The 15,749-nt window shown below is 40.8% G+C and overlaps 1 protein-coding gene across 1 annotated transcript in view; it reads right to left on the reverse strand.

Moving 5' to 3' along the window:
* Positions 1 to 15,749, reverse strand: part of LOC126388148 (vacuole membrane protein 1-like) — a 95,113-nt gene that overhangs the window by 65,332 nt on the left and 14,032 nt on the right. The window contains exon 4 of the mRNA XM_050041060.1: positions 15,421 to 15,531. Within this exon, the coding sequence (XP_049897017.1) occupies positions 15,421 to 15,531 (111 nt within the window). The remainder of the gene's footprint in view (positions 1 to 15,420; positions 15,532 to 15,749) is intronic.

Genomic DNA, 15,749 nt, shown 5'->3' on the forward strand with positions numbered 1-15,749 from the left:
GGCCCTTTGCTGCATGTCATCCCCCCCCTCTCTCTCCCCCTTTCACGCTTACCTGTCCTGTCCATTAAAGGCAAAATGGCCAAAAAAATATCTAAAAAAAAAACATAAATAAAAAATAAAAAAAATTTGAAGAAATTCCTTAAAGGTGTTCACAAGAATGATAGTTGAACAACCCGAAAACATAATGCCTCCGGCTACGGCTATCACCGACGTGGAGGTATGTACGTGATGAAGGATTTTTGTTGGAGTCTGTAGCAAACAAGCATGTTCCCTTACATCTAGAATATGATTTGTAGTCTGGGGCATCTCTGCAGCCCCAGATGTTCTTTATCAGCTCTGTTACAAAATTACTGATGATACAGCCACAAATTTCTAGCACTTTAAGAAAGCACACAAAGTCCACAAAGACAGGTGTTGGGTTACATCTACTAATTTGTAGTGATCATTGTGGCCACTCAAACTTCTGGGAAGTCTGACATGATGAGGGTGAACTGATAACAAATGACTTTAGATGTGTAGCAAATTGTTCCTTAACCTCTATCCTGGGCAAAGTGACAGGGATTGCCTATGAGCACTGCAGTTGCCTAAGCACATGAGCGGAAAGGAGCTTCCTCTCACTGCCACAGCACAAACAAAGTATGCACCAGTGTGCCCACTGAAGGAGGAAGTGAAAGCTGGTTGGCCAATAGCTGCTGCTGAGACGAGCTACTGACACCAACTGGCTAATCACTGTCTTTGGTCCAGGCGGTCCAACGCAATTGTTGGAATAGTCTTGAATTGTTAAATACATGTAAAACAATACTTTCTTCTGTGTGACTTTGTGTTGCAGACACACACATTCATGGCATAATGTAGCAGTGTAGGCGTGATGACAAGGTGGGGGCTTTTTGCATTTTAAATTATACTACTTGTTCATTCTGCACACAGAAACAGACACAGTAGAGTGAACGCAGTCATGATGAAATTTCGTCACGCATCACATCAAATTTCAAAAACCAGTACATTTCCATTAGGAAGCAGTGGCGCACAACAGTCAGTCTCAAAGTGTGTGCTGTCTGTAGCTTATAAATACAAGTTGTGTGTTGGGCTGCACTTTAAATTACCAAAATTACCACAAACTGTGTTGGAGAATTATACAATCAGTACGAGACCCCAGCAGATGCAGCCCATAATCGTCCCTGCAACCAGTCATGGCATGGACTCCTCTTGTTAGTTTATGGTGGCAAATATAGTTGCTTCTGAAGCCCCAAACCAGACATTAATGGGTGACCATAAACTGACCAGTTCTCAGTGACCACGACCACAGGACGGTCCAGTCATTAACAGGTCGCTGTGGTTGTCAAGGGCCATTTAAGCACATTAGACACGGTCCGGCTAGCATAACCTGTTAACCGCTTCTTACAGTGGGAGACTGCTGGAGGCAAAGCAGGACAAACATTAGAGGTTAGTTCGTTATGAAGAAGCCCTGGTCAGGATCTCAGAGGGAGGTAAGAGAACGCTGGACTGAGGCCAGTGATGGAGCGGAGACAGAGAGGAGGGGCGGGGGTGTTTAGAAGTGGGTGGTAAGCACACACACACACACACACACACACACACACACACACACACACACACACGCTGACTGTGAGATGCTGGAGGTTTGAGGGGCTGGTCTGGTGATTTATCCGTGTGGTTTCACCATATGACTTCATGTTCAGAAAGCTCTCCCTGACTAGCAGACAGACACACTCACTCTGACCCCCCACTGAGTCACGGATTATACACTGGAAAGATAATGCTTTCATTTCAATCCAAAATATTTGAAACAATCAGGACTTTTAGAGCAAATTAAATAACCTGTACACATGCTAAAAGGAAAATTAATGTAATTATGTTGTGTTCATTTGTCTTTAGGGACTGTTGGTTATTCAAAAGAGGGAAGGGGGTGGTGCCAAACGCGGGAGGCACATCAAATAATTTTTTAGGCACTAGTGAGGGACTTAAATTTTCAATTTTGGCTAAGAAGAGGGACAAACAACTTTAACTTTTGGTACTTTCTATTAGCTTTAAATACCCTATGAACCCCGAAATCCACAACTGGGTTTGAAAGGCATATTTTCTATTTTAAAAAATTCGCCAAACTTAGACAATTTGTCAGCCAGAAGCTTTTAAAACGGAATGTTGGATTTTTGAATTGCCTGAGGTCCTTCAACAAATCATGGCTCATAAAGCCTGAAATAAAAGTTTGGTTTTGTTTGAAGAAATGAGTGCCATAACTAAATTAAAACTGGCTGAATAAACCAGTTGAAACACTGAAAAAATAGTGGGAGCTCCCTGAGGCCCCTGTCACCTCTTTAGGCGCAAAATGGTTTAGTCTGCCCCTACACTAAATGCAGCTGCAGCCAAGTGAGTGACTGCTTGTGCTGGTGGAGCACCAACATACACATCTTTCTCTAAGAAAGGGATATTGAAAGTTCAAAAAGGAAATAAAAAAAAGAAAGAAAGGAAAGGAAAGGGAAAGAAAGCAAACTGACTTTGTAAAAAAAAGATTTCAAAAGGTGCGTGTGAGAGAGACATGGATCAAGAGAGGAGGGGCGGGGGGCCCACAAAGACTGCTTACGCATAGGGCCCAGAATGTCAGGCTATGCCCCTGGGTGCAACTGTTATGTGTGTTACAGTTTATTTGGTAAAACAGTCATTATATGTCCATGTTTCTAATGCCGGGTGTGTGCGTGCTGTGTGCATGGATATGTGTGTAGGCTTATTAAATGTTGGTTTTGTGTAGTAGCACTGATACTTGGTGGCTGCATACTCCACTGAAGTGCACCGACAGCTTGTGTGATGATGTTATTTGTAAGGAGGATTTGAATTTTGCATAAGAAAGTAGCTGTTTGTTCTGCTGATAATTGTCACTCCCTCCAGGCTATTTGCTCGTTGCACTGGCTCCAATACGACCTACATTTGATCAGAATATAATAAAATATGGCTAATGTTGGTGGGAAGGTCATGCATTTTCCCCCCAAGTCGCTTAGAGAGGTACAAGAAAAAAAAATTAGTTCTGAAAAGGGTGACTTTAAATTTAAACAAAACAAAACAAAAAAAAACAAAACAAAACAAAAACACCCACATCCACTGATAAATAACAAACAACCCCTTCCTCAGTAGGAGTGAACATTTGAGTCTATTAATTTTTTTCCACAATCTGTTCAGTTCAACTGTGAAGGTTGCAAATAACATATTCCTGAATTGACCAGAAAATATATTTTGCAGGACTTTGTGTCCAAAGACATGCTGTGAAAAAAGCCTGCTCTGTGTATATAATATGCATAAAACATAGATTACATAATGTGTACATAAATTTGCATTTTTTAAAGTAGAGGACACATCAATGCCATAGGTTACACTTCAAGGTAAAATTTGACAATTTTATAATTTTCTATCTTAAGGAGGTCAATCATCCGTCCTACTTCTATTAAATATCTGGGAATTTTTTTTAGGGATGGTTTTAGATTAAAATACCTGGCTAAACATTTGGGATTGAATACATAACACAATATGTACAATACATTCCCGTTATTTTCTTGCTTGGAATAATTCAAAAGGTTATTAATAATGGACTTGACCCATTTCTGGCTTTGAGCATTTGTGAATATAGGTAAAACTTTGTCACTGCTTTTTTTTAAATTATTTGTTTGTCTGCTTACTTGTGAATAATGGGGTGGAGGGAAGGGGTGGAGGATATGATGACACTAAGTGTATTGTTATGTTTGTATGTTCGCCCATTGGTGACTGCTGATTATTGATCACACCTTCTGAAATAAAAAACTGAGGAAAAAAAGAAGTTTCCAATTTAATTCTAAACTTAAAAAATAATCAAATTTTTTAACAAATTGAAATGGGAAACTTGCCTTATTTCTTATTACCGGAGCTTGAGTACTTTTAAAATGGTACCAGTGTATAAATGGTGTCTGAACCAAACCTTTTTTAAAATAAACTGCAAAATGACAGTCAACATCCTTAATTTATTTATTTATTTTTTTAAATTGCAAAGGCAAATTTGAACTTGAAATTGAACAATGTATCAACTCTTAAAATAACAGCTTAAAATATATAAATACATAAATATAAACCCAGCTACTATAATAAACACTAAATAACAGCTACAGTACTAATAACAGTAAAATAGATTTTGAGTTGAGGTCCCTAACTGAGGAAAGACTCAGCAGACTGACATTTCTCATATTATCTGTTTAGGTTCGGCTAAGATTGTCACTACAATGTAGGATCGTCTACCTTAATAGCAGTCCACTTTAAGTGAGCCTAGTTGGGTTCTCATGGGAGGCTAACTTTACTCGCTAACTTCAGGGCTAACCCCCTGCACTTTAATCAGCAGGTGGAATGCAAAACACAAGAACCTGGCTCAGGTCTTGAGGAGTTGTAACAATTATTCACTGATAAATAGTCTAAAAACTATGTTTAACTTCGTACTGTCTACTTCGCTCGCTGTAGACTCACTATCAAGTGCCACCAGAAAACACAAGGTCTCCCTCTCCACTGCACACTCACTACACACACAATCTGGCACCGAAATGAGTTACCGAATGCTGCATTGTAATTTGGTCCAGTAGGTACCAGTCATATAGGAACCCAACCCTAATGTTGACGCTATGGATGAATTACATCAAAGTACAATGGGTGTACAATCCTTCTTTGAGTGTGTTCCATTTAACTGAAACTAATGAAGGAAAACAAAATGTTGCTCCCCACGGAAAGTCCATCAGATAAAAAGGAGACAACACACACCCACCTGAGGGTGTGTGATGGGTAACTGAAAAGCTCCACGTGAAATGAATGTTAGAATTTCATAACAAAACTTCAAATAACCTAAACACCTGCAGTGTGCCAGCAGCAGTGCTCTGGTTTGGTCTGGTCAGGTTTGGCTTGTTCTGGCAGGGTTGTTGGTGTCGTTCCAGACTGGCTACACACTAAGCCCACTTTGGCCCGGGATTTGTTTCCTGTGGACTGTGTGTATGAGCGAGTGAGTGAGTGAATGCACGTCTTTCAGAGCGAATGGTTATTGTACTTGGTATTAACAGGACTCCCGGGGCCTCCAAGACACAGACAGACAGACGCATGCCTTGAATGGCTGAGGTGTGACAGTTAAGATTGAGAGGCCTTTTGAAACACCACACACGCACACAGAGCTCCTATTTACACATCTCTCTGGTATTCATCTTTAAAGGAGTTTGGTGAAGATGAGTAAGTCAAAAGATGTTTGGGCAGATCCATGTCTCCAACGTTCGGAGAAAGAAAATGAATTACTTGAAAAATTATAGATGAAAGCAGTTGTACTGTTTTTGCCCTCTTCTTTCTGGCCAAAGGAAGTGAAACCCCAAAAGTTAGATTTCCCTCCTGAGCAGCTGCAGATCCATAGCTTACCAGAGTAAAAATCCCCGACCAACGAATCTTTATGGTACGTAAGTAATACTGCCCGTTCAGTAGTGGGAGGATCAAATCCAGGTGATAAAGTTCTGACACACTATCTCGATGTAGTTAAAAATGAATGGCTTCAAATTGAATTTAAGAGGTGTTGAAGTTAAAGCGAGATCCGTTACTGCCAGCCACTGGTGAGTCAAGAGTAGCTTTTCAGCTTTTCAAAGAACTACTGAACTTGATCCCGATGTGTCACTCATGTTCCGGCTAACATGCGTGCAAGGTATCAATTCCCACTCGCTGGTGAACAAAGGAGCGGCCATGCTTTGTCGAGTCATGTTTGACACATAAAGTATGCACAGCAAAGTAAAAAAAAAACCTGAATCAATATATTGGTTTATGTATACATCAAGTCCACACCGCTCAGAGTAAACTCTTTCTGAAGAGCCAACCCAGAGGCTTTTCAGCTCTGAAACAACTTTCTAATCGACACTTGTCAGGTGACCAAAAAGAAAAACAACCCAAACACTTATGAGTCGTGGAACATTTAGTCCAGGTCACACAGACCAGCAGGACTATGAGTCACAACTCAAACAAAGCAACTAGGTTTCTGTCTATGTGAACGTGACCCATTGTTTGCTTCTGGAGTTGTAGTGAGCCTTGTCACTGTGTGAGCAACACAATGATCAGGTGAGTGAGGAGTAGTGTACCACACACACACACACACACACACACACACACACACACACACACACACACACACACGCAGTCCTTTGTCCCATACCCTGCCATGCTGTGACCGAGTTTCCCTCGCCCACATGTTCTTGTCAGACTGTGAATGTGTGGGTGGACTGTACTTAACTGTACAACGGCATATGAGTTGGACAACTTTAAAGACCTGAGCAGCAGTAGGGATTTTTAACAGAGTTTTAAATAACTGAAACAAGTAAATTCAAATGTGGAGGTGAAAAGCAGTTGAGGCTTTTATTGTGGTAAGCTACAAGTAATGTGACATCATATCTGTTTCAAGAAAAACAAAGCTGAGGCGAGAAAGCGGATAATCACAGATGATCTTAGGACAAAGACCCTCAGCTGCTTGAATAGCAGCCCAGAGTAAACGCCCCGCAAAAACTTTCTGTTGCTGTGGTTACATAAATTAGACCTAGCCCGCTGTGAACCCCAGCACTGGGGTTTGTACCGGCTGCATTTGAGTTACTACAGCTGGTACTGTTAGCTCTGTCTCCGAACCCAGCAAATAGTCTCCTACCAGCAGGAACTGTGGGGTGCATGAGCTAGCTAGCTAATTCTTGTGTCACTTGTGGTCTGATAAGCACAGATATGCCTCTTTTACACTGCCAGTTCAAGGCAGGAAATTACACCTTTATGCCGCCTCATCCTGCTGTATATAAAGTACAATCACGGAATGGGGGGGCAGAGTTGTCTCGCCTTTAAGCGCCATCTTTGTGGGAAAAAAAAGGGCTCGCAAGAGAAAAAGAGCAGGAACAGCTAAATGAAGCAGTTTGAGTTTACAAAAAGTACATACATTTATTAATTCTACTGTACATGGACATTTGAGTAAGTAGGTAAAGTTTATTCAATCTATCACCTTAAACAGAACAAGGTCACAGAGTGCTTACTTAGAATTTTTACCACTTTTCTATGCAGTATGTGATTGTGTTGAAATAAATGTCAGACAGACTGATTGACATGATATGCACACTGTTTTTGGAAATATGTCTCATGATATACAGTCTCTAGGACAATATGATAGCAGTACAAAATTGCAATACATGTTGAATTGGTACCCCAGTATCATGACAGTGTAGAATCAGCAGATAAGCAATTCATCTCAGCCCTGAGCAGCAGTGTGTGTGTGTGTGTGCGTGTGTGTGTGTGTGTGTGTGTGTGTGTGTGTGTGTGTGTGTGTGTGTGTGAGTGTGAGCGTGATAATCACAACAGTGCAGGAACAGTGTGTGGAAGCTACGCTTTCAGACCTGCTCTGCGCTTGCAGCGATAGTTGGGGCTAATTAAAGCTGTGCTCCTGGTAATTGCCAAACAGCCAAAACTTAATTTTAGGGGGTTTGCTGGGGAAAACCTGTATATTCTACACAAACCTCCTCTGCAACCTATAATTTAGCAATCCTAAAAGAAACTGAATATAGAAAACTACAGAATGTGCCTTTATTTAGTTGAGCCACTGGTTTATTTTCTGAAGGACAAGGCACTGTAAATCATGAGTCATAAACAGACTACAAACATGGTTAGATTTCTTTTGTTATTCCATAGGACTGCTGTTGTTTCTTCCCCCCTAACGGCTGCTGAAATGCATACTTCCAGACAGACACAACATGTACACCTCTCACATTTACAGCTCAAAGCTGGGATGAACAGAAAAAAAGACTACCCTAGTTGCTATTATGTAAACAGCAACGTGCGCAGCTTCAATTATGATGACTTTAATTCTTTGTTGCTGTTGATTTAACGTTGAGCACAACAATTTTCGTGCTGCCCATAATGACTTAATGGCAACAGCCATTACTGAAAGTAATTTAATGGTGGATGACTCAGATGAGCTCTCTTCTAAAATATTTACAGCATTCCCAAGCTTTCAAGAGTCACACTCATCACTAACCCCTTCTCAGTTAAAAGAGGATTTATGGAGGGCAGTGACACTAGTTGTCACTAGAAAACAAATACTTGAAAACCTAAGTGGGGATGAAAGCCGGTCCCACTCATAATTGTGATCTTCACTATCATTATGGCAGATACATGCGCAGGTGCAGGACTCTCGTTGCGCCTGAGTGTGCATGTGTGTGTACTGATCCTTTCCTCCGCAGCCCCCTGATGAAATGAAATCTCTCCAGTGCTCCTGCATGATTTTATTGTTTTCATGGTCTGTATTATGAGCACCCACCCACGACCTCCTCCCTCAGACCAGCTGGATAAAATACACTTGATGGTGTGCCAAGAAGTGTGCTTTTTTCTTCTGCACGCCTGAGTTGCAGGGTTTTATCTTTCTCCAATAACCAGTCCTGTCGGCGCACAATGATCTCCCGCAGTCTCAGCGGGACGCAAACACAGAGAGGAGACACAGGGCACCAATTGCCCATGTCAGGGAACAGGAGAGCTGCCACTTCTGCTCTGGTTTCATTGACTGGGATGGTTTGCATGTTACTGGTTCTGCACCCCCCTCTGTTGGCGGCTCTTCATAATGCTTCCTGCCAACCACTAATGATGTCTGTTAATATGTGATGTCATTTGTTTCTAACAAAACACCTCTTAGCAGTAAAAGATTGTCATATCAATTTCAGAGAGGTTAAACAGAAACCTTGCACGTAGCAGCAGTTCAATGGAGTCAACACTGTGCTGTTGACAGAGAGAAATGTGACCACACATTTACTGTAACTGGAGGAAATGAAAAATACTTAGCTTCAATCGGGTAATTAAGTCCTTTAAAGAACCCAGAAAAGGGACAGACACATGATGAAAACTGGAAAGGTTGGGGAAGTCACATGACAGCATAAAGTCACATGTTGTGTCATGTGAAGAAAGTAGTACAGAGGACCTTGTGGGTTATTAGATCTGTGAGTATTCACACCTTTCCTACAGAGAGGTGGGAATTACCAAAGAACTGCTCATGTAATAGATTACTAGAAAAACTGGAGTACATTAAAATGTATTTGTCCACAGTTTTATGGTTTACTATGCCCTTCAATAATTCGATTTATCGAGGAGTCTTTTCAATTTTTGTTTGTTAGCCTTTACGTGAATACAAATTCAATGAGAACACAAGTCATCGAGAATTACGAGGCAGTCATCCAACCTTCACCTCTCCACAAAACTCCAACAGGTGTCTTCATGGAAAACATTATTTTCTAACAAGCGTTGCACTTGGTGGATTTCTGTCATTTCTAAGTGTAATTGCAGCATTAGGGAACGGTCACACATAAGCAAATTTAACACTGGCAAATATTTACCTTCCTATCATTTCCAAGCGAGTTCAAAGCGAGTGAAGAGGCAAATAAGACATTTGCTTCTGGTGAAAAAAGCAAATTCGATTATTTGCGCTGCTTTGGTGTAGTTCAACTTTTGTGAACTTTGACCAGCAAAGTCGCAGCCTCAACCAATAGCAAAGCATTATGTGTGGAAGAGACACTGACTGTTGCTGTGTTTAGGCAGCAGATATTGTACAGAATTGGAAAAGAAAAATGCAAACTGCCCCCCATGAGAGATGCGGACAGGCATGGAACATAAGAACATGAAAAATGTACCAATCACATCATATTTTGCACTATTTATTAGCAAGGTAGTTTACAATAGCTAGCAAGCTTGCTCTCCGAGTCCATCACATCTGGCACAGCCCTGATATTGCTTTGGCAGGTGATCGTCACACGCCTGCATTCGCTCATGTGTGAACGTGCCCTTAGGCCCATGTAGTGGCGCCATTATAATCACACCAGTACAACCGGAAAGGCGCTGTCAAAACTGCCAAAAAGAAAGGAAATAGCCCTCTGGACCGCAGCAAAGTGCTGGCCAGCCCAGCATCTTTGCCACCACAACAAAAAAATCACCAAGAAAACAAAACTTTACCCCGCTGTTTGATAATAGTTTTCTATTTTCCCAGTTGGAGTTCATAAATGTTTAAAACATTTGTTGGATTCAACATCTGTGAATGCTGCTCCATGTGCCGCTATGTGTGTCTGAACTCCGTCTTGTACTGAGACTACGACATTTACACCAATGAAACGTGAGGAAGTAGGGTTTTTTTTTTATCAAAAAGTCAACAACAGTTCAAACAAACATCTGAAAGACATTACATGAGTTCACTGCAATACCTGAGACCATGACTGCCACATTCATTTATAAACGCAAAAAGTTTAAGTAGTAAAATAATCAAAATCAATTACATAAAAAGGGTAAACTGTCTTATAAAAGTGTCTTTTAAACGTGTGTGAGGAGGGATTACTGATGTAATGATGACTTTCCTGATTTTACTTGAGTTTTAAATTCATTTAAACTCTCTTTTATTTCAGCTTTATCTACCAGTGTCTTTATCAGTTCTTTTAAAAGTTGTTTTCATGTCTTGTCTGTTTTAATTATTGACATATAAAGCACTTTGTAACTCTGTTTTGAGAAGCACTTCATGAATAATTATTTTTATTATTTTTTATTATTTCACATTACAGACACAACCAACTATCCAAGAATTTGGCCACAATTCACAAATTAGTGTATTTTTTTCCAATCATATAATCATTTGAACCCCTCAAATGTGTTGCAATAAGTGTTCCCTTGAGCCAGTTAAAGGCTCGGTACCATTGCACGTGCGTGTACATGATCAGGATGGTACCACCTCCGCCTCATTTAGAGCCAGGAAATACCCTGATGTCAACCACTACAATACTAGTCTGCACTGATTTTTCTGGTTTATCAGCATCTAAAAACCACTGGCACCCTCTACTGACTGTTAACAGTAATAAACTGGGTCAATCATAAACATCTGACAAGTTAGAAATAAGTTATTATTTACAAACTCAGCGGTTTTGATTAATTCATATTAATTTGTCTATTCATTTCCACAGGCCATATTTAAAAACAGAGCGTAGTCATGGTGGATTTTATTTGAATATGTAACACTATTTAGCAGAATGTAATCTAAAACTGTAAAATAAAATAATCAAGTGGGACTGCAACTAGACAGGATTCTCATCATCCATTCATCTGCTGATTATTTTCTCAATTTGTCTGTGAAATGTCAGAAAATATTGAAAAATTGTCCATTACAATTTCCCAGAGCCCAGGGTGACGTCTTCAGATATCTTGTTTTGTCCATCCAACAGTCCAAAACCTTTTGGTTCATAAAAAAGCAAGATAACTAGATAACATCCAGATGTAAGGTGCTGGAACTGGGGAGTTGTGGCTATTTTTGCTTTAAAAAACAACAAAATCAACCAAACATCAAAATTGTTGCTGTTAATTTTCTGCCAGTCAAGTAACTGTTTAATTGACTGACTTTTTAAATTCTTCTGCTCCTCCCATTTAGGAAGTTTGCTGAAGACAAAATGCAATTAAAGTGTTTCACTGACCTGTCTACTGGATGAGAAGCGGCCCGTCTCTCCTGAGCGGGTGTGTATCTCTAGTGGTGCACTTGTATACCACTTACAGAGTAACTGTGGTGGTGCTCTCTCCAAATGTTGACATGGGGGTAAATTAAAGTCAAGAGCTGGTAAACACAGAGGCCCACTTCAGCCCTCGTTTCTAGCATATTATTAAGTCTTATGGACAGGAAGGAAAATAGTGGCAGAAAGGTCAAGCTGCAAGTTACCCATGGATTCCACCAAGCACAGCTGCACCATAGATTTTGATGATTTGGTCATTTTTTTCATCAATATTTGTGCTTCTACCGTAAGTAAATAGGCTACGTAGTTAAATCTTGTGTTGTTTTTTACTACTTGTTGTGCTGTAGGGCTGTAACAATTATTTCCATTTTCAATTATTCTGTTGATTATTTAATCGACTAATAAAGTAGTTGTTCAGTCTATAAAATATCAGAAAATGATGAAAAATATGGATCAGTGTTTCCCAAAGCCCAAGATGACATCAACCATTTGTCCACAACCCAAAAACATTCAATTTAGCGCCACTGAAGAGAAAAGAAACCAGAAAATATCCATGTTTAAGAAGCTGGAATCAGAGAATTTTGACTTTTTTTCCTTAAAAATGACTTAAACTGATTAGTTCATTATCAGATTAGTTCTTAATTAAATTCATAGTTGGCAACTATTGATTTATCGTTGCAGCTCTACTGGGCTGTAGACCACAAACAATGAGACGAAGTTAGTACCATTAAAAGACCAGTTATAAATGGCATGGATCAAAGACTTCTGGCTGTGCTTTAGTTAGTATTTTGTATCTATATTTACGTATAATTATATTTACTGGGTGTTTATTTGTACAATTGACTGGATGCTGCTGTTCCACTTCCTGGCTTCCGGCTCAATTTGTTCTGTGCAATGCGCTTGAGTTAAAAATAGACAACATGCGTGTGTTTAGCGGCCAAGAGAAGAGTGCCGCTATTGGGACACTCCTAAAATGCATTGCAGGACAACTGGTGGAATCACAAGCATTATCGAGAGGAAACATATACTAATATATATACTTAAGCAATATCACACGAGAGGGAGTGGTGTTATACTTGTATATCGTCACAGTTGTGATTCGGTCATAGGCACGAGGCCGCAGGCAACTGTGACGATATACGAGTATAACATCACAAGCTCGAGTGTGATATTGCTTTTATACAACAGTTCAACAGTTAAATAAGCAAGGCTGATTAAGAAATGCTGTCACCGTTGCTATGTAACACAAACATGGTGCGCCAGGCACTTACTCTTTATACACATTTATCTGCACATTTCCATTAATTGTGCAGCCAGTGAAATAAGTCTCTGGTGACTGCATGGTGGACTGTCGCTTCACAGGTACAGCCGACTTTGCCTTCTGATCTGACAGTATGTTGCTTTTCTCCAAGTCATTGAGCTCCGCTGATGAAACACTGACAAACCTGGATGTGTGCTCAGATGGATTCAGCTTCTCCTCTCCCTCATCTTCCTCTGATGACCATTCATAGTTCAATTCAAAACTTATTTTAGGAAATAAATCCATATTTTTGGCTGATTGACAGTGGATGAATTAATTAGCCTACAACGCAACTGCTGACCTGACACTAACCGTCAGTTTTGATTTGATTGTTGATTGCAATCAGCTGTGAGGCGGAGTGATACATACACAGTGAAGTAACCGTGATGTTGTACTCCAATATCGTCACGGTTTTACTGTCTCTCGACCAATCAGATTGCAGGGCCGGAACTAACTGTTGTATAAAGTATATTAATATATTTCTCCTCCATTGTTGTGGTTTAACACTTCTTGTACATGTAAGATGTGACGCTTGGTCTTTGTGCATTTGTCCCATTCATCCTTCACTGCGATTAGACGGCTGTATAAAAAGTTACAGTGACGAGTACAGTATTTTACCCAACGTTGAATATTTTTCATCTCTTGTTGCTCAAAAACAAACGCCAAATATGCAGCACTCAATGAAGAATAGATGCTCAGTGTCTCATCACGCTGCTGGCGTTTGTAGCATAGCATAAATATGCACTGCTCCCATTGCAAAGAATTAAAAAATATGCTGGCCTCGGGGAAAAACACTTCAGTGGACAGGGCCTTTTAGTTTTGTAAGTTTGCGGGGACATCTTATCAAGTGTTCTGAGTTTGTCTGACCCAGTTATAATGACTGACCCAGTCCTAGTTCCTCAAAACAGGACAATCTGTCTGCTGGAACTCGCCACTGTTCACTTACCACAGAAACTTTTTGTTCTGTCAGAAATCAGAAATATCTGCAAGAAGCCTGACAGCCACAAAATCATATAAGAATCACAATAGCTCCTTAAAGTATCTACAGAATAGAAGATGTATAATTTGAATTCTCTAGGGTCAGTTTTGTGCTTCTCACTTGTGGTTTTAGCTCAGAGTTAAAAAGAGGAAGCAGATAATAGATCAGGCAGGGTTCTTTATATAAACAAATACGGTTGGACTAACAATAAGGCAACAATTTATTTGAAAAATGAATATCAGCTAATTCATGACATTCATCTCCAAAGTGATAATATAGCCACACTGACTACAGGCTGTTTCTTTTAATGTATTCATCTTTTATTCCAGTATAGACGAGTTGGATTGCCATCAACAGGTTATGGTCTGTCAATGTGTAAAAGCCTGTAATGTTTCAATGCTTATAGTGCATTCTCTTGGTCTAAATGCAGTTTCAGAGGCCGACAAGAAATCAGTGGAGGCGAGATTATTCCTATTCAGAATATACATACAAGGTAAATGTTTTAAAAAAACATTTTTATTTGAATATCCACGCAAAAACATCATGTATCTGTTGATTAAGTCCAAAACATCTGCACCAGTATCGGCCTTTAAAAAACAATATCAGTCCAACTCTATAAAAAATGCACAACAGCAGCTCCAGCAAGGAGCACCAAGTTCTGTCATGAACTCGATGACACCGCAACCTGCAGTAGCAGCCACGCTCACTAGATGGTGACATCCAACATTTAAACTGTCTGAAAAAGTGAGCTGAACCACTGAGGGAGAGTAGCAAAAAACTCTCAAATTACATCTGGGAGCGCCAGAGTTTGGCTTTTAAAAACAGCAGAATGGAGGACACGCACTTCAAAGTTTCCAGTTCAGCTCCACTGGGCCGGGGCATACAAGTGCGACCGTGGACTCCCTGATGACAGATGGGGCAGTGAAGACAAGCAGATGTTTTGGGACCCTGATCTGATCAGCAGTAGAGACCCAACACCTCCCCACGCCCGAGAGTGAGCAAAAACACTCAGAGGCAGAGAGAGTTGGGGGAAAAATAGAAAGAAATAGGAAGGGAGAAGGAAAGGGGGGAGTAAAAGGGGGACTGTAGGCAAAGGAGAGACATAAAAAGGAGAACGAGTAAGGGGAGGGAGTGTAAGAGAAAGTGAGAGTGAGCGACGCAGTGGGGAACAGGAGCATAAGGAGAAAGGAAAGAGAAAGAACTCAGAGAGGGGGAGGGAGAGTGTTTTTATCCTCATGTGCACTCAGTCAGAGGGGTCAGTGAGTGCGATTGTTCCTAGACTGCCTGTCAAAACAGTGCGGCTACCACAGCGTCTATTCATCTCCGCCCCACTCTGAAATGCACGCGCTCACAAACCCATACTAACTCACGTATGCATGTGCAAATGCATAAGGAGCCTCCAAAAGCTTTTAATAATGCTCTTATTAAAGCCTTAGCAACAACCCAACAACAGCATCAACACAGTATTTTGAGACCTGCGTCACTGCACCACCATCATCCACTGTGTTGGAGTTCCAGCTCTGTCATAAACATGCACAGGCAAGTGAATAACTGCACTGTGAGAAAGTGGCGGGCAACTTGTCGTGGAGTCACAGAAAACACTTTCTTACCAGGTAAAGGAGGAAGGTGTGCAGGCCAGTGCCAAGACCCACCGAGGAGAGGATGCCCAGGCCGACCCAGTAGGCGCACCACAGCGTCTTCTTCTCCATGTAGCGCACATACTGCAGAGGCCAGAAAGAGGGACGGTCAACCACATGGCAGAGACACATGCACAGAGTGTGAGGAAAACAAGAAAGGGGAGGGGGGCACAGAGAGAGGAGGGACAGAGACAGAGTGAGAGAAGGTACGAGAGTGAAAGTGTGCAAAACAGAGGGCACTTAAAAGGGTGGGAGAGGGCAAGTGAGTGGTAGAGAAAGAGAGTGAGAGGAAGAGAGTGAGA

The sequence above is a fragment of the Epinephelus moara genome, chromosome 3 (assembly GCF_006386435.1).
Source record: "Epinephelus moara isolate mb chromosome 3, YSFRI_EMoa_1.0, whole genome shotgun sequence".
Lineage (NCBI taxonomy): Eukaryota > Metazoa > Chordata > Actinopteri > Perciformes > Serranidae > Epinephelus > Epinephelus moara.